General features: G+C 42.3%; 1 protein-coding gene across 1 annotated transcript in view; it reads right to left on the reverse strand.

Annotated features, from left to right (window-relative positions):
- Positions 1 to 3,468: 3,468 nt before the first annotated feature.
- The window catches only part of TNFRSF21 (TNF receptor superfamily member 21), a 71,543-nt gene continuing 52,566 nt past the window's right edge, over positions 3,469 to 22,445 (reverse strand). Inside the window, exons 5-6 of the mRNA XM_006099711.3 lie at positions 6,664 to 6,892; positions 3,469 to 4,891 (exon numbers count right to left, since the gene is read on the reverse strand). Coding sequence (XP_006099773.1) covers positions 4,662 to 4,891; positions 6,664 to 6,892 — 459 coding nt within the window. The 3' untranslated portion in view covers positions 3,469 to 4,661. The remainder of the gene's footprint in view (positions 4,892 to 6,663; positions 6,893 to 22,445) is intronic.

Genomic DNA, 22,445 nt, shown 5'->3' on the forward strand with positions numbered 1-22,445 from the left:
CAAACCAACTCTACTTTGGGACCTCCTGAGGAGCTTTTTTTGTTTTGTTAATCCTCATCCGAAGGTATTTTTCCATTGATTTTTAGAGTGGAATGGAGGGGGAAAGACTGAGAGAAACATTGAAGTGAAAGAGACACATCCGTTGGTTGCCTCCTGCACACGCCCTGACTAGGGCCAGGGATTGAGCCTGTAACCCAGGTATCTGCCCTTGACCAGAACCCAACCTGGGACCATTCAGTCTGTGAACGGACACTCTACCCACTGAGCCAAACCTGCTAGGGCCTGAGGAGTTTAAAAATGCAGATGCCTGGGTCCCATCCCCTGAGATTCTGATGTAATTGGTCTGGGGTACAGCCTACGCATTGAGTTCCTAAAGCTCCCCTGCTCATCCCAATGTGCAGTCAGGACTGAGAGCTTCTGCTGTAGATTTCGACCTGGGTTGCCTGCCTGGAAATCTCTTTGGATCAACAGAAATTGTTTACTTCCCTCCCGTGGAATTAGTGTAATCTCCATTATTAGCGCTACTCTGCGTGAAAGTGAGGCATAATCTCAGGCCACGCAGTGTGATCTGGAGACCAGCAACATCCACATCACCAGGCACCCGACCCCCAACAACTGACACAGAATCTGCATTTTAACAAGATCCCCAGGTGTTTCACTTGCTCATTCAAGTTTAAGGAGCTCAGCAGAGTGGCCTTAACTACTATGCTGTACACCTGAAACTAAAAAAAATATTGAATGTAAATTATACTTAAAAATTTTAAAAAATAAATAAGAGCGTTTGAAACAGTGGGGGGCGGGGGGGGGGGGGGGGGAAGCCTGCCTTCATGGACTGCTCATGCCCAGGTGATTCTTATCTACAGGAAGGTGGAGAGCCACGAAGCACGCCCAACCTGTCCCCAGGGTAGGAGTCATTCTCTCCTTTGCAAAGAGCCCAATCTAATTGCTTAAAACAGGGGTCCTCAAACTTTTTAAACAGGGGGCCAGTTCACTGTCCCTCAGACCGTTGGAGGGTCGGACAATAGTTTAAAAAAAACTATGAACAAATTCCTATGCACACTGCACATATCTTATTTTGAAGTAAAAAAACAAAACGGGAACAAATACAATATTTGCATTTGCATGTGGCCCGCGGGCCGTAGTTTGAGGACCCCTGGCTTAAAAGCTCCTCTGCATTTAACCTAAATCATCCCCGAGGAAACAGTGGTCTCTCTAAAGCAGTGGTTCTCAACCTTGGCTGCACATTAGAATCACCTGGGAATCTTTAAAATCCTGATTTCTGGGCCTCATCCTCCAGAAATTCTGTTTCTTTGTTACTAATGTTGTGGCCCCACCCCATAACAAAGAAACAGAATTTCCGGAGGGTGAGGCCCAGAAATCAGGATTTTAAAAAGATTCCCAGGTGATGCTAATGTGCAGCCAAGGTTGAGAACCACTGCTCTAAAGAAAAACCGTCTCTTCCTTAGCCCTTCATAATACGGACGAGTCTTTCCCTTGCCCGTGTGATCTTCATCAGGCTTCGACTCCCCAGCGTTTGCTCCTGATTCTGTTTCTTGCTCTTCTGGTTACTCCCACCCCCCACCCCACACTGGAAACCTTCCAGTTCAGCACACCCCTCAAATTACACAGCTCAAACCAGAGGAAACCTCCAACGTGAGCAACATAGTATAGAAAGGAGACTATCAACTCGGATCAGAATATTGTATTTTTAATCATGCAGCAGGAGGCCGCTTTATGTTTTGTTTTTAGAAAAGCTCTGTATCATGTTAACTTAATATTAACCTTGTTTAACCACAACTGCTATATCCCTTTCCCCTGGGTCTTCAAGAGACACCACCAATACTTTCACAATTATGCATTGAACGTTAAGTCCAGGGCTTTACTTATAACCCACGTACATTTCATCACTTGATCTTTGCCCACCGTTTCAGCCCAACAGTTCTGGTTACTAGTCCTGGATAAACAGTCTTGGATTCAGATTCAAGTCTGACCTCTACAACTCTGCTGTAGGGCCTTACGCAAGCGCCTTAGCCTTTGTAAGCCTACTTTTCACTGTATAGGTACAATAATAGTTCCTATCATAGGCCAGTTGTAAGGATTCAATAAGGTAATGTAAAAAGCCCTTTGTAAAGTACAAAGCTGTGCAAATGGTTAAGACTCAGCGGTTCTCAACCTGTGGGTCGCAAACAATGAAAATACATCCTGCATATCAGATATTTACATGACGATTCATAACAGTAGCAAAATTAGTTATGAAGTAGCAACGAAAATAATTTTATGGTTGGGGGTCACCACAACATAAGGAACTGTATTAAAGGGTTGCAGCATTAGGAAGATTGAGAACCACTGGTTAAGAGCATCCCCAAGTTTTGAATAATTCACACTTAATAACTGTAATATTTTTGCATCCATTCTTTGTTTTCCACCCTCACAATAAGTGGCCATCCCGAAATCTTTTGTAATAAAAAATCTGTCTCCTCCACTACCATCTATGACCCATTCTAGTTTGCCTTTTTTTAAACCTTTTTTTTTTTTTTTAAGAGAGAGGAAGAGGGAGCGAGAGAAAAAAACATCGACACGAGAAACAGACCTGCTGCCTCCCTCACACACCCCAATTGAGGATCAAACCCGCAACCTGGGTATGTGCCCTGACCGGGAATTGAACCCACAACCTTTTGGTACTCAGAATGATGGTCCAACAAGCTGAGCCACACTGGCCAGGGCTAGTTTGCTTTTTTGTGTGTGAATTCTTGTCTTCTGTCCACAAGAGGAGGGGAAACATAGCCTGAGAACCAGTTAAACCAAATACCAGGATAGTTCCCTAGAAACACCCATGTGGAAGTAGATGACACAAAAATACCCTGTCGTGTTCCTGACACGGGTCATAGTGTTCAGACAGAGTATCTACTTCCAGTTTCTCATGGAAAGAAGAACTCAAAATTGCTGATTCTAGGCACTGGAATTGTTGAGCCAGGGTTCCCAAGATAAGCTGTGATAAAATATAATAAATGCAATATAATGTAATATATTGTACCATAAGATTTCTCCCAACCTTACTGCCAAGAAAGATGTTACTCGGGGCAATGTGGTTTCATACAGAAGCCAATGACCTTGTATAGACCCCATGAGTGATACGTTTCCTAGATGGAAATGAGTAAGACGAATATACTCCAAGGCCTCACCATTTGTACCACTCCACCCCTAAATCCTCAGTTCTTAACAATCTCAAAATCAGGAGCCTCAGGTTTACACTGTGAAAGAAGAGGAAATGCTCGGCCACTTAGTGCTCGGTAATCCTTCTCTGTGAATCTCCAGGGACTTTTCCAGACACAAACTTTTGCTAATTTGCATGATTTACAGAATAGAAAGGCTGAGGTTTTTATAACCTAAATACTTTCCCAAGAGATGAATCAAAGAGTTATAAGGTGAGCACATGTACAAGGCAAGGATTCAATATACTCGGACTACTCAGGTAACAAACACCTAATATTTATTAATAAATTAGTACACTTGAAGGCATTTTTCTGATATCAGTCCCTCACCACTATCCGCAAACCCCTCCCACACAAAGGGAGTCCACATCACCTTTGATTTAGAATCTGACAACTGAGCATTAGAGAGTATGTTTATAAATGGAAGCAGAGGTGCAAATATATCAGACAAGAGCTCTTACAGCTGCAGCCACTTTTGACGTGATTGAATGATGCAGGAATCCCACGGAGACCAAGGCCTTGATCCAGGGCAAACTGGACCTGTCAACTACGTGTGGATAAAAAAAAAAAAAAAAAACACCTTGAAAGCAAAGCGGGGCAAATTCCCTATGGAAAAGGTGCCCTGACGCTCAGTTGTGACCTTCCAAAGTGCAGCAATATGTTCCCGAACAGCTTGACCCCGAAAAGATGAAGTTCAAGTTCTTTGGTGGTCCAATTGTTAAGCCACTTAAATAGCAGGTCCTGGTGGCTTGAGGATTTCACGTCTCCAGCCCAGAGCGCATTAGTGTAAGAGGAGGACAAGTAATCAAGCATTCTATATGGTGTCCAGGTGAAAACCAGACAATTGGCAACGGTGTGGTCAAGTTTCGGCCATGAGTATGAACAACACAACAAGGCATATGAAAAAGACAACGCAACATCTCATTGAATTACAGTAACTTGACAGGGTCTTACATGTCCTTCACCCTTAAGAAAATTCGCAAGTGACAATCATAAAAAAATGGTAAGGATAAAAAACATAGATGTGGATGTTGAGACACGCAGACCGCTGACAGAATTCACAGGGCGCCATCACACTGCTGAAGAGGCTCACAGTCCGGTGCGCTGGAGCAGTCACAATGCATTTGTGCTACATGAAGTGAACATAAAGTGCGCAGAACAACTTGGAAAATACATAAGAAGGCAAAACAGAGAAAATATGGAACCTAAAAAACTTTAGTGGTGGGTATTTTGCAACAGTTATATCTTGAAAAGGTTTATAAACTAACTTCCCAGAAGGAGGGGGGGAAAACAAAAAAAGGAAAGAACTCAAAAGACTGGCCATATACTTACTCTGTTACACACACACACACACAAACATACACATACACATACCAAAAGCAACAACAAGAAAACCAACCACCCTGACACTAAGATGAGTAACTTCCAGAGTGCAGTCTCCCCTGCGTCCTACAACAGGTCGGGAAGATGGCTATAAACAGAGTCTAGGAGGGTCTGGCTGGCTTCCTGGCTCTTGACGCCAATAATCTCAAATAGCCGGTCCAGCTTGTCCTCAGCCTGAGGAATCTCTTCAATCACACGCAGCTCCTCAGGATTCAGAATGTGGAGCATGTCATCAAAAATAGGCTGCAAGTCACAGGGGTCCAGGCGTACTTGCCGCAAAACCGTGTCCTTCTTTTCTGCACAGGGAAGAGAAGAGGACAGCGGTAAAGGGACTGTGCTGGGGGCCAGGGAGGACAGCTAGGAGTGACAGCTATTCTCCCCCCAGGCTATGCCCAACTACCACCCCAAGGTGAGTGAGGGAACCTCTGGCACATTTTGAACAACACAGGAGTTCTTACTTGCATTGCATGTAAGAAAACAAAATATTTGCCTAATAAAGATCAGACAAAGATCAGCTTCAATGGGTTGTTGATGTGCGTGTCTTTTAACCGGACCTTTGCCTAACCCTAAATGACTTCTAAATTCTTCTTAAACTCAGAAGGAAAATATTGCAATGCCTTTTAAAAAATCTGAAAAACTACCCCCCCAAATATTTTACTATTTTCCCCATCAGTAGTTTGCTCACTAAACAAAAGACCTCAACCCACCTTTTCCCCCCTCTGTTTATTCCAAGTCAATGTAATCTAATTATATGACTGTCTACTTATGATGCCATATTTTAAAACTGAACTGCTAAGAGCAAAAATACATACATGAGAAAATAATGCTTCTTGGGTCATGCCTTACAATGGTGTGAGAAACTATAACTTATCTATATATATAAAAGCCTAAGTGACTGTTCACCGGTAGCTATGATGCGTAATGACCACCAGGGGACAGACGCTCCGATGGGTAGGTTAGGTTGCTGCTGGGGCCCTGTCAGCCCCGAATTTGGTTCACCCGCACCCCGGGCCCAGAGAGGAAGGAGGAGGGAGCCCGATTCCTCACGGAATCGCCCATGGGTTAGCTTGTTGCTGGGGCCCTGTTGGGCCTAAATCTGGTTCAGCCACACCAGATTCCCTTTCAATGTGCATAAATCTGTGCACCGGGCCACTAGTTATTATAAAAATCTTTCTCACCTGGCTGGCATGGCTCAGTGGTTGAATGTCGACCTATGAACCAGGAGGTCATGGTTAGATTCCTGGTCAGGGCACATGCCTAGGTTGTGGGCTCAATCCCCAGTAGGAGCATGCAGGAGGCAGCCAATCAATGATTCTCTTTCATCATTTATATTTCTCTCTCTCTCTCTCCCTCTCCCTTCCTCTCTAAAATCAATAAAAATATTTTTTTAAAAAGCTTTCTCTAAAATATAACACAAAGTATAAAATAGATAAATATAAATACGTAAAGTATTTAAAATATAAGTATGTAAAATAGAACATATTTTATAAATTATAAAATAGAACATAAAATATAACCCTTCACTAAAATATAACTGGAATTAAACAAACTAGGAAATTCCTAACAAAATATCTGTCATCGATATAGTGTGCATGTTAATTCCTAACCCTGCTATTAAAAACTGAAAGTGGCAAATTATGTACCAAAAGTACCAACCCACAATGCTTAAAATATTGTTATTTACAACTAAGCTTAACAGTGAATTTTAATTCGAGTCATTAAAACCTATACTTCAGTCACTCAAGGGAGGCTAATGCTTTAAATCCGTGGGTTCTGCAAGCCTGGTAAATAATTTTCAGAAAACCTGCCAGACTACATTTTATCCGACCTTTTCTGAAACACACATTTGATAGCATCATGAGGATCAAGGGTGACGGACACTCCAGGAGCACAGGCTCTCAGACAGACAGCCCGGGCTGTCAAGAGTTTCCACGTGGATCCCCACTGGCTAACGACATGATTTCTCCCGGGCCGGCCTTATCACGTTGCTGGGACAGGTTCTCTAGGACTGTGGAAGTGGCAGGGAGGCGTCCTGAGGGCTCTTACGGGGAAGGCTTCATGGCTGTACCTTTGGTAATAAAGGAGCCCGTCCTGCTCAGCGCAGAGGAGCCACTGGATGTGGAGTCGCAGCGAAGAAGGGGCTCGGACTCGTCCACGAAGAAGCCTTTGCTCTTCTCCAGCGGGGAGGGCTCCACGGTCAGGAGGGTGGAATTCTCAAGTTTCGGGTTGGGGCTGGGGATGGGGCTCGGACTAAGTGGGCTGGGGCTCATCGGGAGAGCCAGTTTGTCGGCATCCAGCTGTGGGAGGGAACAACAAAAAAAAATGTGTTTAATGATATACTTAAAAGTCATAGAGAAAGAAAATGAAATTAAAATGTTCTCAGATGCTTTTCTGTCTCATTTAATATTTTATAGATAAAGTCTCCCATTGACAGTCCTTACTAACTTATCATATTATTGTTAAACACACACAAACTCACCATACACAACACTTGAAAAAAAATTTTTATTGATTTTTTAGAGAGAGAGGAAGGGAGAGAGTGAGCAACATCGATGTGAGAGAGGAACATCAATCGGTTGCCATCTGCACACTCCTACTAGATAGAGCTCAAAACCCAGGCATGTGCCCTGACCAGGAATCGAAGCGGCAACCTTTCAGTGCCTGAGATGATGCTCAACCAACTAAGCTACACAGGCCAGGACCACAGAGACTTTTAAACCCTTCGAAAATATACATAAGAATATGTATGAGCATTAAAAATCCGGAAGCAGCCCTAACCGGTTTGGCTCAGTGGATAGAGCATCGGCCGGCGGACTCAAGGGTCCCAGGTTCAATTCTGGCCAAGGGCATGTACCTTGCTTGCGGGCACATACCCAGTAGGGAGTGTGCAGGAGGCAGCTGATCGATGTTTCTCTCTCATCGATGTTTCTAACTCTCTACTCCTCTCCCTTCCTCTCTGTAAAAAATCAATAAAATATATATTTTTTAAAAAACAATACATTAAAATAAACTGTCTAGAACTTAATAGGAGTAGAACTGGACAGGGAACAAAGGGGAAGATCTCCAACTTACAATGTAACTTTGTAGAGCTAGAAAAGGTCTTAGATAATAACTGGTATACTCCTCTCTGATATGGTTTGAATTATGTCCCTCCATCTCCAATTCATATGTTGAAGCTGTAACTCCCCGTATCTCAGAATATGGCTGTATTCAGAGATAGAGCCTTTGAAGAAGTAAGTAAGCCCTGGCCAGGTGGCTCTCAGTTGGTTAGAGCATTGTCCTATGCCAAGGTTGTGAGTTCAATCCCCAGTCAGGGCACATATGAGAATCAACCAGCGAATAAATAAATAAGTAGAACAATAAATCAATCTCTCTCTTTTTCTCTCAAAACAATAAAATTTTAAGAAAATCTTAAGGAGATAATTGAGGTTCAATTGGGTGCTATTCCAGTATGACTGTTGTCCTTATAAGAAGGCACAGACACACACAGAGGGAAGATCATGTGAAGACACAGGGGGGAGACCACATCTTCTCCGAGAGAAGCCTCAGAAGACACCAACCCTGGTGACACCTTGATCTCAAAGGTCTAGCCTTCAAAATTGTGAGGAAATACATTTCTGTTGTTTAAGCTTCCCAGTCTGTGCTACTTTCTTATGGAAGCCCTAGCAAACTAATTACACCTCTTTACAAGTAAGGAAACCGAGGCCTCCAGAAGTGACTTAAATTAAGGACTCCCAACCAGTAAGTGCCAGCACTAAGTCTAGATTCTAAGTTTCCTGATTTCCATTTCAAACTAGCTCAGAAATTAAAATTGTTTGAAAGAACGAGAACAGAGCACCCGAAGCACGAGCATGAAGCTTGCCTTCTGCAGTGGGCACCAGAGAGACAATAGCAAAAAGCAAACACGAGATGGTTTCTGATGGAGAGAGTGAGCTTCATGGCCACCGGGGCTGGTGTGCAGACAAGAATCAAAGTAGGATGACAGCATGCTGCAACTTTGGCCAGGTGAGGTAGAATCAAGGCTGTACCCAGTGTATAGTGGAGAAGGGGGAAGTGATAATGTTATCACCCAATTTTACAGGTGAAATAAGGTCACACAGCTACTGGGAGAAAATCAGTGTTCACCTCAGGTCTGCCTGCCATCTCTACACAGCCCCGTCGTTTGACACTATACTTCAGAACTCTGGCAGGTACTTGTGGTATTTTCTAGTCCATCGACTTTATCTTTTCATTGGCTCTTCTGGCATGGATGAAAATCTGGGAGCAGGTCACACAGGGCAGGGTTCAGGGATGAGCACTCTTCCCAGAGCTGTTAATCACTACTCATTAGAACCCTCGTGACTTCACTCACACAAGTCAACTTCAAGTTCCTCAGCCAAGAAGACATTGACCCTCCTTTCAAAGCATCACGTTGAATAGTTGTAAAACGCACAAAGCAAACACAACTGCCTCTTTTACAACCTTTAAGGCCTAAGAAATTCTTGCAGGGGACTGCAGATTCTGAAGACCACTGATTACCTCACGTCTAATGTTGTTCCAAGAGCATTTTTCCTCTGTACAACCACCCACACCTCACTTTTGCTTCCAGTGCAAGTTTAAGACTTGGAAAACACGCATTCCCAGCAGCCCCCATCTGATCCACAGATAAGTTTTATGTATATGCTTTTAACATTTTCTTTCAATAGGCCCTGGCATGTGCCCCTGCTCCCTGCAAATGCACATGGCCATTCATGCCAATACACGGTTTTCATTCACTCAGACAAAGAGCACTTGTCTACACTCTGGTTCTCAGGGACATTACATTGGACAACATGGTCAGTCAACATAGTGCACTATTCTTGCTTAAAAAGCAATTCCCACACACAAATCACATGATAACAGGCTAAGAAATAAGATGTCCACCCACCTATTTCCTGAACTCAGTTCAAAACTTTAAATATTTAACCGCCTCCCCCTACTTTTGCCAAAGGACTAATCATGTGATTTCCAACATAACTTGGGAAGACAGAATGCTGATGTGATGCTCTCCTGTAATTAGGAATGAGTCAAGTGAATATGAAAATGCCCCTAGGAATTGTTTTAACAACACCACACTGGAGCTAAGCTAACATCTACCACTAAAGCCAGAGACCATGACAATCATCTTTCTAGAAAATCTATTCTACTAAGGATACACAGTAGCTGGTTGCATTCGAGATTTCTCTAAAGTTATATGCATTTTTTTCACTCTAAGAAAAAAAATTGATCCTAGAAACTTACTTTTTTCCTCTTTACTTTAATATTTACAATATCCCCCCAAATTGGTTTGCAACACAGCATGTAACTCAAGCACTGTGTTACCTGTGGGAGCTCTCATCAGAAATTCAGTCATCAGGATATTTGGAATAAATGAATTCTTTATTTTATTAATTCAGAAAGTCCTTGGTTCAGTATGGAGTTTATAGCAACTGAGGAACACTTATAATAAGATTTAGAAACTGAAACAGAAGACAGATATTCTAAATAAGAAAGCCAGCTTTCCACAGAAGAGGGTCTTTTCTTACAAAAGCTTTGAGTGTAAACTTTTCAAAACATGCACAAAATGAGTAACTTAATTTATTCCTTATGCTCCTTTGAACTTTCCAAATTCTCTGCAGGGACATATTAACTTTATAATTAAGAAAACAATAAATGTTATTTTTGAAAGCAGTCACCACTGATAAGTATATTTTCCTTCTGCTAACTTGAAAATGTTGTGGCCGCAGCCTCTTTTATTTATATCGGTAGCCAAGAAACAGGATAGTTGGAAGAGCATCTACTTGGCTGAGCTCCTCTCTATACTTTTGTTAAATGTTCATGGGCACAAAAGGGCAATAACCCCCCACACAAAAAAACACAAAAACCTCTTGCAGTCAGACAGATATTAAGATGTAAAAGAAAGGCCCCTGGGAAAACTTGGCCAATGAAGGAAATGTATCCACCAGATATCTGAAGCCCCTTTGGAGAAATGTGAAAAGTTCGGTTCTTAGCCATGTTTTATAGCCATGAGGTAATCATGCTAACTTGGAAGGCTCAATTGAGAAATGAGGTAGAGACAGTAAGACAGACCAAAAGGGGAGGGGGCAGGGATAATAAAGAAAGAGCCAGCCCAAAACAGATGGTTCTATTGTGGAAACTTCAAGAGCATGTACTATATTTTGGCCAAATGAGCCCCAAATGTCCTTCTGATTAGTTTCTTTCCATGGAAGTACACTTAGTCCTTCCAGAGACTGCAGTTATTAGTCCAACCTGAAATGGGAAGAGATAAATGGTTCCCCTGACTCAACAGCTGAGTCACACGTAGAGGAGCTCCACCGCTGACCTGACCATCTTCCTTTGATTTCCAGAGCCACCCAAATCGGTTAGTACACGGGGCATTGACTGAAATGTGTGAGCTTGAACACCTCTGGGCTACGGAGGTTTGTAGCCATGTTTATGAGAACAAGGATTTTACTTGTACTCGCGTTGTACTGGAATGAGCCATTTCCAGCTGTGTCCTTACAACCCTCTCTCCTACCTCAACCAGAGCCCCCAAACTGAGTGCTCACTCTGGGTGCTCCACCAAATCACAACCAGAAACTGAAGCTGGAGCTAAAGTCTCCTCTTTTCATATCAAACCAAAAGGCCACTTGGTTGTCTGGCCTTCCCTAAGATGCTAGGAAATGGAAGGTCAAGTGTTTCACTAGCCCCTTGGGAGGGTGGAGCCGGGAATGGTAAAGGAAAGTCCTTCCGAGCTTTATCCAAGAAAAGGGCGGTATATACATGAAACAAGATTTTGAGAGCACTTTTCTTCTCTCCTAAGAGCTAGCAGCATTCCTGAATATATTCTACCAACAGGAATGTGCCCAGAACTCTGGCCTCAGAGCTACCTTTTCAGCATGCATTTCATTTTCCCCACAGTCAACTTTTAAAAATCAAAGTCATGAAAATCCTGGAATATCATTGCAAGGAAAGGTGTGATCTTAGAAAAACCATTTCCTTCTGCAGACCTGTTTCCCTGTTTCTAAACAAAAAAAGTCTAGACAAGGTCATCTCTGTTCAAATTATGTCATTTATTGTTTGTCTTCCTATTGCTATTTCATTCTCTACTCCCATCCCAACCCCCACCCCAAATCCCTTTCTCCTTCCAAGTTACCGCCAACTGGTTCACTCAACTAAGGTTTACCTCCGAGTTAATTTCAATTACTACCCAATTACAATCTCTCTGTGGATGCACAATCTGTTTTCATAAAACTAATTAACAACTTTGATGCCTCAGTAACCCCCTGAAACGAAGCAGTAATTACCCAGCCTGGGTGCTCCTTACCAATCTGCTAAAATGATTCAACTTAACCCCCTGGCTCCTGGCACTGCCCATCTGGATTCCAGGAGACACCCCTTGTCCTCTCTGCAGCCAGATATGCCTGACAGACTCAAGAGGAAAGCTTCTTAGAGTCAAAAGTCACCCTTTCAACTAAACTTTTCCTCCAGACCTCATCTAACACTTAGAAAAGTTTCCATCACTTTAAAAACGGGTTTTAAAAGCCTATTTGCTAAATTCAATGAAATCAAATTGCTATTCCATCTAAGTTGACCAGCTTGTTACACAGATCCAGGATTCGAAAAGGGCCATTAAGAAATAGGTCATTATTAATACTGTGCAAAATGATCCAGCATGAAATATATGTAATCATTTGCTGTTAAAGTAGCTTTTTATTAGCTCCATTTTACAGATGAGAAAACTGAGGCTCTAAGAGGTTTAAGTAACCCAATCAAGGTCACAAAGCTCCAGGATTCAAGATCGGGTCTGTCTAGTTTCAACAAATCCTCTTTTCCGAGCCTTGTCACTTCCCTGTCTGGACCCGCTGCATTTAGGGAAATTGACAAACCCCTTAAACTCAATATAAAGAGTCTAAGGAGCTGCCCTGGCCCCTTAGCTAGAGTGAAGGGGTCAGAGACAGGGTCTGCAAGGATCTGTCACTCAATGGCAGAGCTTACACCCTAACTGGTTGACTGCCTGGAGACAAAGATGAGAGAATTCTGTCAATACCAATCACTTCAACTGTAGCCAATAACTTTGTCTATTGGAAAATATTTCAGATCCAACAGACCAGTGACTGTTTAAAAAAACAAATTCCATTTATATTAAAGGTTTATTTCAAAGGAATTAATACACAAGTAAATACATAACTACAACTACTTAAGGATTTTAATAGCTAAAGCTTGTTTCTCCTGCTTTCCCAGCTGCTCATGTAAATGAGATTTCATGACCTCCTATGTAGGTAAGTGCAATGGAGCTCCACTAAAAACAAGCATTATTCTCCAAATCCAGGATTCCAGCTATAAATGAGGGCTCAGATCATCAGGGTTACCAGCCCTGATACCAAGGAAATACCTATAAACAATGATTTCTCCCTTAAAACAAACAAACAAACAAAACCAAATACACCGCCCCAAGAAAAAAAGAAAAATCGAGGCAGGTTTCTTTAAAATCCTAAATGACAGTTTTACAGGCGGTGTTGGTGAAATTGGACCTCGGTTCTTGAGTTTGTTTGGCAAAGAAAGATTTCAGAGCCAGGAACTCAAATTATAAGAGAAAGTTTATTCAGAAAGTTAGAGGTACTAGAAGGGCCCTTGAAGCTTAGGAGAGAGAAAGGCAGAGGTTAACATTCCTGGGGGTTTTAAAGGCTGATTGCTTAGGGAAGGACCTCAACACAATACTCATCAGCTTTATGCTGATGCGCCAAAATCAGATTTATTCCCCCTACTTCATCCGTCCTCAGGTGTAGTTGACACAAACGGCACTGACTGGATTTCTGTTGTCTCCTGAGGAGGGTGATGTAAATTCTTTACCCTCTGGCTGGGGAGTGTAAACTACTTACTCTTAAGTGTCCTTGGTTAGGGAAGATAGGATTTTTTCGGTTTATTAAATGGCTGTAAACTGCTTGGCGGTTTAACTATCTCAGTTTCCCTATCCCACTTGTCCAGGCTTACCAACCTGTCTCAATAGGAGACTATGATTTTTAGATTCTTCTGAGAGTGAATTCTTGTTATACCCATCCCAGAGTAGGGATTTGGGCCAGGATAATCCACATTTACTCAGCATAATTTTTGCAAACAAAAAGAAAAAAATTGAGGAAAATAGGCAGATGCTGATTTTTAAACTTTTTTTTTTAAAGAGTTAGGGTATCAGTTATCAGAAATCTGGAGGAAGTCTTAGAAATGAAAATATGTACTACAAATATACACTCACATATATATAAAGCAAAATGATAAAATGCAAAGAATTATTGAATCGAGCTGATACATTTATAGGTGGTTGTTGTACTGTGCTTTCAACTTTGTTTGGTAAGCCTTATTTTTAAAACTCAGGAAAACAAATTTAAAACATGGGCTAAGAGCCAAATAACCTTATGACAAAAATTCCCCAAACTTTTCCTCGTCTTTTCATTGTGTAGGCTTTTGTCTTTCCTTCTTTTTTCTTCTGCCCGGCCCAGCTCACAGGAAAGGGAGCAAGGAGTGCTTCCATTGTATAGGTAGGGAACAGGCTGACACTTAAATCTAAAATGATCCATTGGCAAACAGACATTGTTGACCTTACGCTGTCTAGATCTCCCTGAGGTCATTGTGACACAGTCCAGTAAGCCAAGATAAGTGGAATAGGGAAACTGAGACAGATAAGCTGAACAAACCAACAGAACAATTTACAGCAGATACAGAAGGTCGCCTTCGTAGAGATAACATCCAGGCCTCAGTTGTATTTCAGCTCCAGATCCAGAAAAGCAGCAAAACCAGGTGGGTGACACCAGGACCAGCTGCAATGACTAATGACAGTCACTGACACTGACCAGCCCTGGAGGAGCACACCTAGAAAACTGACTAACATTCTGCAGAAACCCTCCCCTGAAGCCTCACCTGAGATTCCTGCCTGGGAGAAAGAGATAAAGCCTCATGACAAAGTACCCATTTCATGTTCTCTCTTTGGGGAGCAGTCCCGCTATTCCCCTTTTCCCTCTTCTTCCCCCAGAGGCATGCATTTTCTAAACCTTAAAGGACCCCACAAGGCCAGGGGAGCAATGGGCAGCAGCAGCTGGCAGCTCATACCAGGCTCCCCTGGACCTGATCCCAGGTCGCTTTTCTCTGATTTCCCAGACAGCGAGGGCAGCTTAGCATGGGCTCTCCTGTTGCTTCTTCTACGCCAGTGGTTCCCAACCTTTTTCTGGCCATGCCCCACCTAAGCATCTCTAAAGTCCTGATGCCTCCCCTGTGACATATGATTCTTATTATTCAAAAAGTGAACTCCTATTCACGTGGAGGAAGCCTAAAATGCCATTAACTTGGTCTAAGCAAGCTTCCAAAGAATATGCCATCCATGAAAGAGAAAAATAGAAGAATGAAAGGACAGTTGAAGTACTGAGGCAGAAATCACTAAGAAATTGTTTAAAAAAATAATAATATGAAGTGATATGAAAAGATAGCAAATAAAGTTTCAAAACATATAATAGCGAACTGAAATGTATACTAGTAAATGTCACAAAATATATTTATGTACTGTATATGAGGCCCTTAGAACCACAAGAAATGCAAAAAAATTCACTATTAATAACTCATTCTCGAATTGCCCCCGTTAAAAATTAAATTGCCCCCCTGTAAGGCATGTGCCCCACGTTGGGAACCACTGGTCTATGCTAAGCCCTTCCTTGTTTTACCTCCCCAGCTTTAATAAATGTTCCCTCACAGTCACCTGGACTCGCATTGTGAAATTTTTCCTGCACGAAGTCAAGAACCTACACACTACTTACTGGCTGGCCCTAGGCAGACCCACCAAGGGCCAGGTCCTCCTTCTGGTAACAATTGGAGATCATAGTGTAGGCGCTGGAATAAGAGTGGATGCCAAGATGCACCAGACCACAGGGGTTGCAGAACCCAATGAACACTATGCACTGCCCAGGTGAGTGGGGAGCAGAGCCTGCAGAGTGAATTCTCCCACCCTCAAGAGGCTCACAGGATGAACTTGACTGAAAACTACCAAAACCGCTGGGGAGTTAGTTATTTAAAAAAAAAACACCCCTCACCCACCCTAGATCTGTCCAAGCATCGGATAAAGGATTTTGTTTCAACTACAACCTTACTTAAGATTACATTTAAACTTTAGCCCAGCCTAGCTGGCCATGGTGTGTTTCTCCCTTAAGTGCCCCAAATGCAGGTGAAGGTAGCTGCTCTAGTCTTGTGTATACAGTATAGGTCATCTGCGAATTCCGATCACTTCTAAGAGTTAATTTCAAAAGGCTACAAATCCTGAAGGCTACACATCCACCAACATTTAAGTCAAGGTGTGAGTGGCCAATCCTTGCCCTAAGCAAGGGAATTGTTCCTCTTCTGGAAGCCCGGGGGGAAACCACAGGAAGTCACACAAGTAGTGAGTGCTGTGCAGAGCTGCCAAAGCTGGTAAGAACCAGCCGGCTCTGGAGGGAGGAGGGCAGGGCATGCCCCGCCCAGCTGCTGGTGCGTGTGTCTGCAAGCTGTCCGGGCGCTGACATCAACAGTAAGGCTGCGGCCCTGAGCTGACTCACTGGCTCTCAACAAAGCAGGCTGGCTCCCTTGGTTCAGAGTCAGAGTCCACTCACATTCGAACGCCTCTAAGAGCTCAGCCCCATGGAGATGTGAGGAGATCATGCTGTAGGAAATGATCTCGTGTGTCCTAAACTTCACTGAAAGACATATTAGGAAGCCTTTTCACAAAAAAGCCTTTGGACAATTCTAACCACGAAAAAGAAAGTTGCACAAAGCATGCCATAAGACAATGCGGAGGATAGAAAGTTCACAGGAAACGCGTGACTTTGACGTAAGAAGGCTCGAGCTCATCTGTGACTCAAATGTTTTGAACTTGCCACATTTGATTAGATTAGCATTATTTCGTAAAATGGTCCATTGGATTCATGTCATCATAATTACACTATATGCGGTACACTATTCCAAAGGTTCAAAAGGGGATACCAAGAAATAGACTTCTCCCTCGCTAACCACTGACTTCAACCTCTGGCTTCGAGGTCTCAGCTACTCAGTTCCACTCCCGGGTGGTAACCACCGTTACCAATTCCCTGTGTACTTCCAAAAATATTCTAAACTCACACCAGTAAAGAGGTACATATATTCCCCACCCCACCCCAGCTCTTCCTTTTCATTTTTTACAATTTTTTTACATTCTTTTACAATATGTGACACAGTGTACGCATTGTTCTACACTTTGCCTCTTCCCATTTAAATGCAGTTCTTGGGGTTAGCACATAAAGATCTGAGTCACTCTTTTTGACAAGTTCATATTGTCTCACTGCATGGATGTTCCATGACTTACATAACCAGCTCTCTATTGGAGGGCATTTGTGTTGCTTCGCCTCCTGTTATTACAAATGATGCTGTAAGGAACACTTGTAGGACCTGTTGCTAGAAATGGAATGTCAGTGGTCAACTGACAGTTACTCTGGTAGCTAACGCCAGATGGCCCTCCACGGGGACTGGACCACTGCATACACCCATTATCAGTGAATGCTGTTCTTTCTCTGTTCCCTCACAACACAAGAATTTTCAGGCCATACTTTTCCCTCTTTGCCAGTCTGAGTGGTTAAAATTATATCTCTGCAGGTTTTGATTCGAACTTTTCTTATTAGGAACGAGGCTTAAAATCTGTATACCTTTAAGAGCCTTTAGCATTTCCTTTTGTGTGAACTACCTGGTTCACAGACTGCCCATTTTCCTTTTGAGTTGTTGGTGTCTTAATTAATTTATAAAAGCTCTTCATTTTTTCAAGGAAATTAACCTCACATTGCAAATAACTTCTCCCAGTTATTTTGTCTTTAGATTTGCATGTTTTCCAGCTCATACAGTTATGAAGTAGTTAAATCTTTCTTGTATAGTTTCTGTGTTTCATATTACTCTCAGAAGAGCTTTACCTCCTATTGAAATTATAAAAAATTCCCATTTTTTCCTTAGTAGTTTTTGGGTGATAAGCCACTCTAAATGAGTGGTCATTCCAGCTTATTCCCTGACAGCCCAACTGTGGAGAAATCAAAATTCCCTCTGTGACAATTTTTTCATGGGAAAATCATGAGTGATAGCTGTTTCAAGGAAATAGTGAGGGAAAAGCAATTTAAATGTTGAAATTAATTGGGATATAATAAAACCTGCTACAATTCCTCATCAGCAAGTGTACGCACTATTAGCACTTGGGCTATAACTCACAACCATGGGTGGAGAAGCTAGGCCAACAGTGGAAGCTACTAAGCTTTATCCAGATATGTTTCGGCTTTTAAAAAATGAAAATATGATCTTCAGCACTGACAACTGATGAAGAAAATACACCTCTTTTCACAATATTGATTCTGATTTCTTCCCAATGAACCTTCTGAGAAAGCCAGGAAGTGTGTAGAAGAACAGGCTGAAAATGTCATCAACTGATAGACTCAGCCTTTTCTGGATGTTGAGCATATGTCTCCAGAAGAAAATAAAAGCCCACCTCAAATCATCTACATAACAATTTCACAGAATATATCCTAAAGGTTGGCTCACCAACCTATCCCTCCTCTAAAAATGTCAGCATCTGGAGGGATGATTGTGTGTTTATGTTTTGGGGTGTGTGTGTGTGTGTGTGTGTGTGTTTCATTTAATATCTTCAATGCTTGGTGCAGGGCTCAAAATACAATGGGTGTTCTATGAATATTTACTAAATAAATTGCTTGTGTTAAACCATTTCATCCTTAAAGGCCACTGGGGGGAAAAAGAGGCATGTGTATATGTGTGTGTGTTGGGAAGGGAGAGTACATCGATAGCAAGACCCCAAAAATCTGTTTCCCCAACTTTTCTTTTTGTAACCTGAATACCTCAAGCTCAACTACTACATTTCATTAATTCTATGATGCATATTTTTTCACATTTTAACATCTCTGAAATAGGGATGTATCTTACAACTATAATTGGCAGTATTTTTATTTCTTTCTTAGCCTAGAAAGAAATAAAAATACTGCCATATAATGGCAGTATTTGGTACACTTTACAACTGACATGGCCTTCAACAAAATACAGAATACATTTTAATTCCATTACCTACCTATACCTCGCATGACCATGAAGCTTGCTCGATAAGCACAGATGTAAAGCACTCAGATGGTGTTTGGGACACAATAGATACTCAGCAAATAATGCTTCCCTTTCTCCTTAGTGTGCATTATTGAAAGTAGAGTGGTATTATTTGCTCTTGAGTCCAAAAAAAAGAATGTGGAATTCAACTTCTAACATAGGATACACTGTGCCCTACTATATGTCAAGTGCAGGACGAGGCATTTATGTTCACTATATCTAGTATATACACTCGCTATCTTTGTATATACTAGTACACTCACTATCTCTAGTCCTCACCAGATACTTACTAGTAACAAGGCAACTACGAAAAAAACTGAGGCTTGGAGACACAATAGGATTTGCTCAAGGTCACACAGTAAGTGCCTAAAGCAAGATCAAAGCGAATCCAGAAGAACAAAACCAAACTGTTCAATTTGTCAGTCCCTTCCATTAGTTCTTGGAGATTCAAAATTCGAACCCAGCACTCGACATGAAGTGGCACCTTGTTCCTATACTTTTAATATCACAGATCAGTGAATGGTTTCTGAAAAGCTTGCGACTGAGCAAAAAAAAAAAAAAAGATTCTGAGTAAATCAGACGTTCTTTGCAGAATCAAAGGTTTGAGAAGCCCCTCGTGTGAAAAAGCAGGGAGGGGGGGCTCCCTAGGCAGAAACCAGATGGGAACGTCTTGGGGAAAAGACCAAAATACAGTCTTGAAAACACAGTCTGTTTGTTTTAATGACTTTCAATCACTAATGCATACCTGCTCTTTTTCCTTATGTGTGTGTGTGGGGGGGGGGGGGGGGGTATTCCTGCTTTCTGATACTATCTTATATGTCCTCGTGCACCCACACTTCTATTTAACATTTGCTTATCCCACTGAATTGTAATCATTTGCACACGTGTCTCCATCTCAGCTCTCAAGCTGTGAATGGCAGGGCCCACTTTTCTTCTTTACATGGTACCAGGCCCCCAGCTGGTGCTCGACCAAAGGTCGTGGACTAACTGAATGAAACCTTAAAAAATGATAAGAAGTAGTACAGCCTGAAATGTCATTCAAACTCTAAAGGCTTATTCACGGACATCACTTCTCTATGCACAATGACCACCTTACACACAAGCGTCGTTCAGTGTCCCTGGGCCTGTTATGCGTCAGCAATCCTTTTATAAGGTCTCCTCATCACCCCAGAGGTTCCCCACAAATTAAGTAACCTGACCTCACATGGCCCCACAACAGAAGGCAGGGGCTAGATCCATGCAAGCTGAGCCAACACCTTAAGGCCTTAGGACAACAATCCCTATTTTATAAGAGATGACCAACTGGCAGTGACAACAAAGACAAGCTGGAATAGCCAAGAAGCCAACAGTTAAGTGTACCGCTGGTATTTGCCTCAACTCGTCCTCACTGCAGTACATTTCTGAGAGTGGCTGGTCTCGGGCAGGTCTTGGGTAAGGACAGCTGCATCCTGCAGGTGTAAGCAAAGCCCAGTAACTGTAGCTCCCTCTGCGGCAGAAGCCAAGACCATGCCCAGTGCTCTGCTCACTGTAAATCTCGCAGCTGATTTTACAGAGCGAAGCCACCCAGCCTCCAACAAAGAGTCTACTGTCGTCGAGAGAAAGAGAAAGAGAGAGAGAGAAGGGGGGGGGGGGGCGGGGGGGGGCGCCTCTGTCTCTGGGATGTATTCCATGTGGTTTCTGGAAAGGATAAGATACCCTTAGAAATAATCAAATCATTCTACCACATATAAGTCAATAACAACAACATTGGCTTCAGTTCCATTAGTTGTTAAGTTACAGTGTGGCTTTTATCTACCTAACCTTATGGAAGGACGGAAGGAGGGATAAGATCAATTCTTTACACTTGTGAATCTCTGGTCAAAGCAGACAACTAAAGTAACACTTTGTATTATTTTGAATTATTGTGGTTGTTTTTAACATTATTATTTTTAAATGTACACAAAATTCCTTCTTCTTCCCCTTTTCAAAAGGCAACAACAAAGGAAGGCTGGAATTCAAATCCCACTTACGCATCACTTTAATACCTCACTTTTCCACATCCCACAATTTAGTAGGCTATTAACTCATTTAATTCTGATAGCACATGAAGTCCCATTTTAAACAGAAAAATCTGAATCAATAAAAATGCAAACAAATTCACCCCCTTCGAGGTGTGTGTGTATTTTGGGGGGTTGGGGGGGAGGGGGTTGCACTGATTAAGCCTATCTACATATGCAACGTTTCAAAAAGAAAAAAGCATAAAAGGGAACCCAGACATTCAGTTGCTCAATTTTGTTTCCCTTTTCTGACAGCTATTGAAAGCACAGACTGTTATCTTCACACATACCATCACCTTTGTTTCTCCACTAGAGAAAACATCCCTGCTGGCCGAGGAACATTCGCCCAGGGAGAAAGAAATATTTACCATGCGCTGGAATGTCCAGTCCTTGGGTACTGAACCCAGATGGCCGCCCTTGTGCTCCACCATTCACTTTAAGCAGCCTTGGAGTTGGGAGTACCTCCCTACCCGACACTAAGGGACCCTCGTGGCAGGATTTAAAGGATCTATTACATGTATGAGTTGGAGCTGTCAGAAAACATTCCTCCATCGCTCTTACCTCCAGGGCCTGGGAATAACTGCAACTATTAATAGTACAGTCAGTAAGTGCTGACTGTGGATCATACCTAATTCTCACAACAAGCTCACAGGACAGGCACTAATCGTGTCCCCATTTTCTCAGGAAAAAACTGAGGCAGAGAGACCAAAGAATTTACCATAAAGTGAGAAGCTGCCAGACAGGAATTTAACCTGGCACACACCTCCACGCTGATGTTGCGATCGGGAGTCTTACTGGCTGATTAGTTGTACATCCAGTACTCCCTCCGCCCACTCTTGTGGATTTACTCCCTTAAATTATATAGGTCTGTCTAAATTTCTCCCATCAACTACAAACTACCCTGGACGGCACTGACTGTCTTACTTATTCGTCTCTGCATTGCCCAAAGTGCCGGGTATAATATTGCACACATCATTTCTTATGTAATATAGATTTTAAAGTAAAATCACATCATCTCCTTTGCTGTTCAGCAGGGGAAACATAAACCCAGGCATGCAAGTACTGAAGGAAAATAACTGTCAAGCTTCAATTCTGTTTTGCAACTATCCTTCAAAGACAACGGGCAAATCATGCAACTTATTGCTGGGAACCTGCAGGAAGTATCCTGTAGGCAGGTAGAAGCTGCAGCTGCAGGGAGAAATGAAGAACCGCAGAAAATATTTATCTGCAGGTAAATCAACATGAAACCATAATAAATATGTGTTTTGGGGTTAAGAAATGTGCAGCGTTAAAATTCATGACAAAAAAAAACACACATAATGCAAGAAAGACTAAACAGGACTAACGTCTTCTGAGGCTGTTATACTGTTTGGAAACAGTAAGAAGTGCACATTTATAAAATGTCTCTCATAATTGAAGTCTTCATGTTGTAATCTCCATGGTATCCGCACAGAGTAAAGTAAAAAATGTGTAACTGACAAGCTACCAGAAGAGAAAATGTGGAATAACAAAAAATACTTGATTAATCCAAATGAAGTAAGATGTGTGTGTGAGAGCAGTGGGGAGGTGGGCCAGCTAGCTTGGCCAGCCTTCGTCCTTTTCGAAGATAAAGACACCGAGGAAGCTCTGGACTGGGGCACTGTCCTATTGTGTCCATCACTGTATCCTGATTTCTGAGCAGGGT

This window comes from Myotis lucifugus, unplaced genomic scaffold, assembly GCF_000147115.1.
Source record: "Myotis lucifugus unplaced genomic scaffold, Myoluc2.0 scaffold_281, whole genome shotgun sequence".
In the NCBI taxonomy this organism is placed as follows: domain Eukaryota; kingdom Metazoa; phylum Chordata; class Mammalia; order Chiroptera; family Vespertilionidae; genus Myotis; species Myotis lucifugus.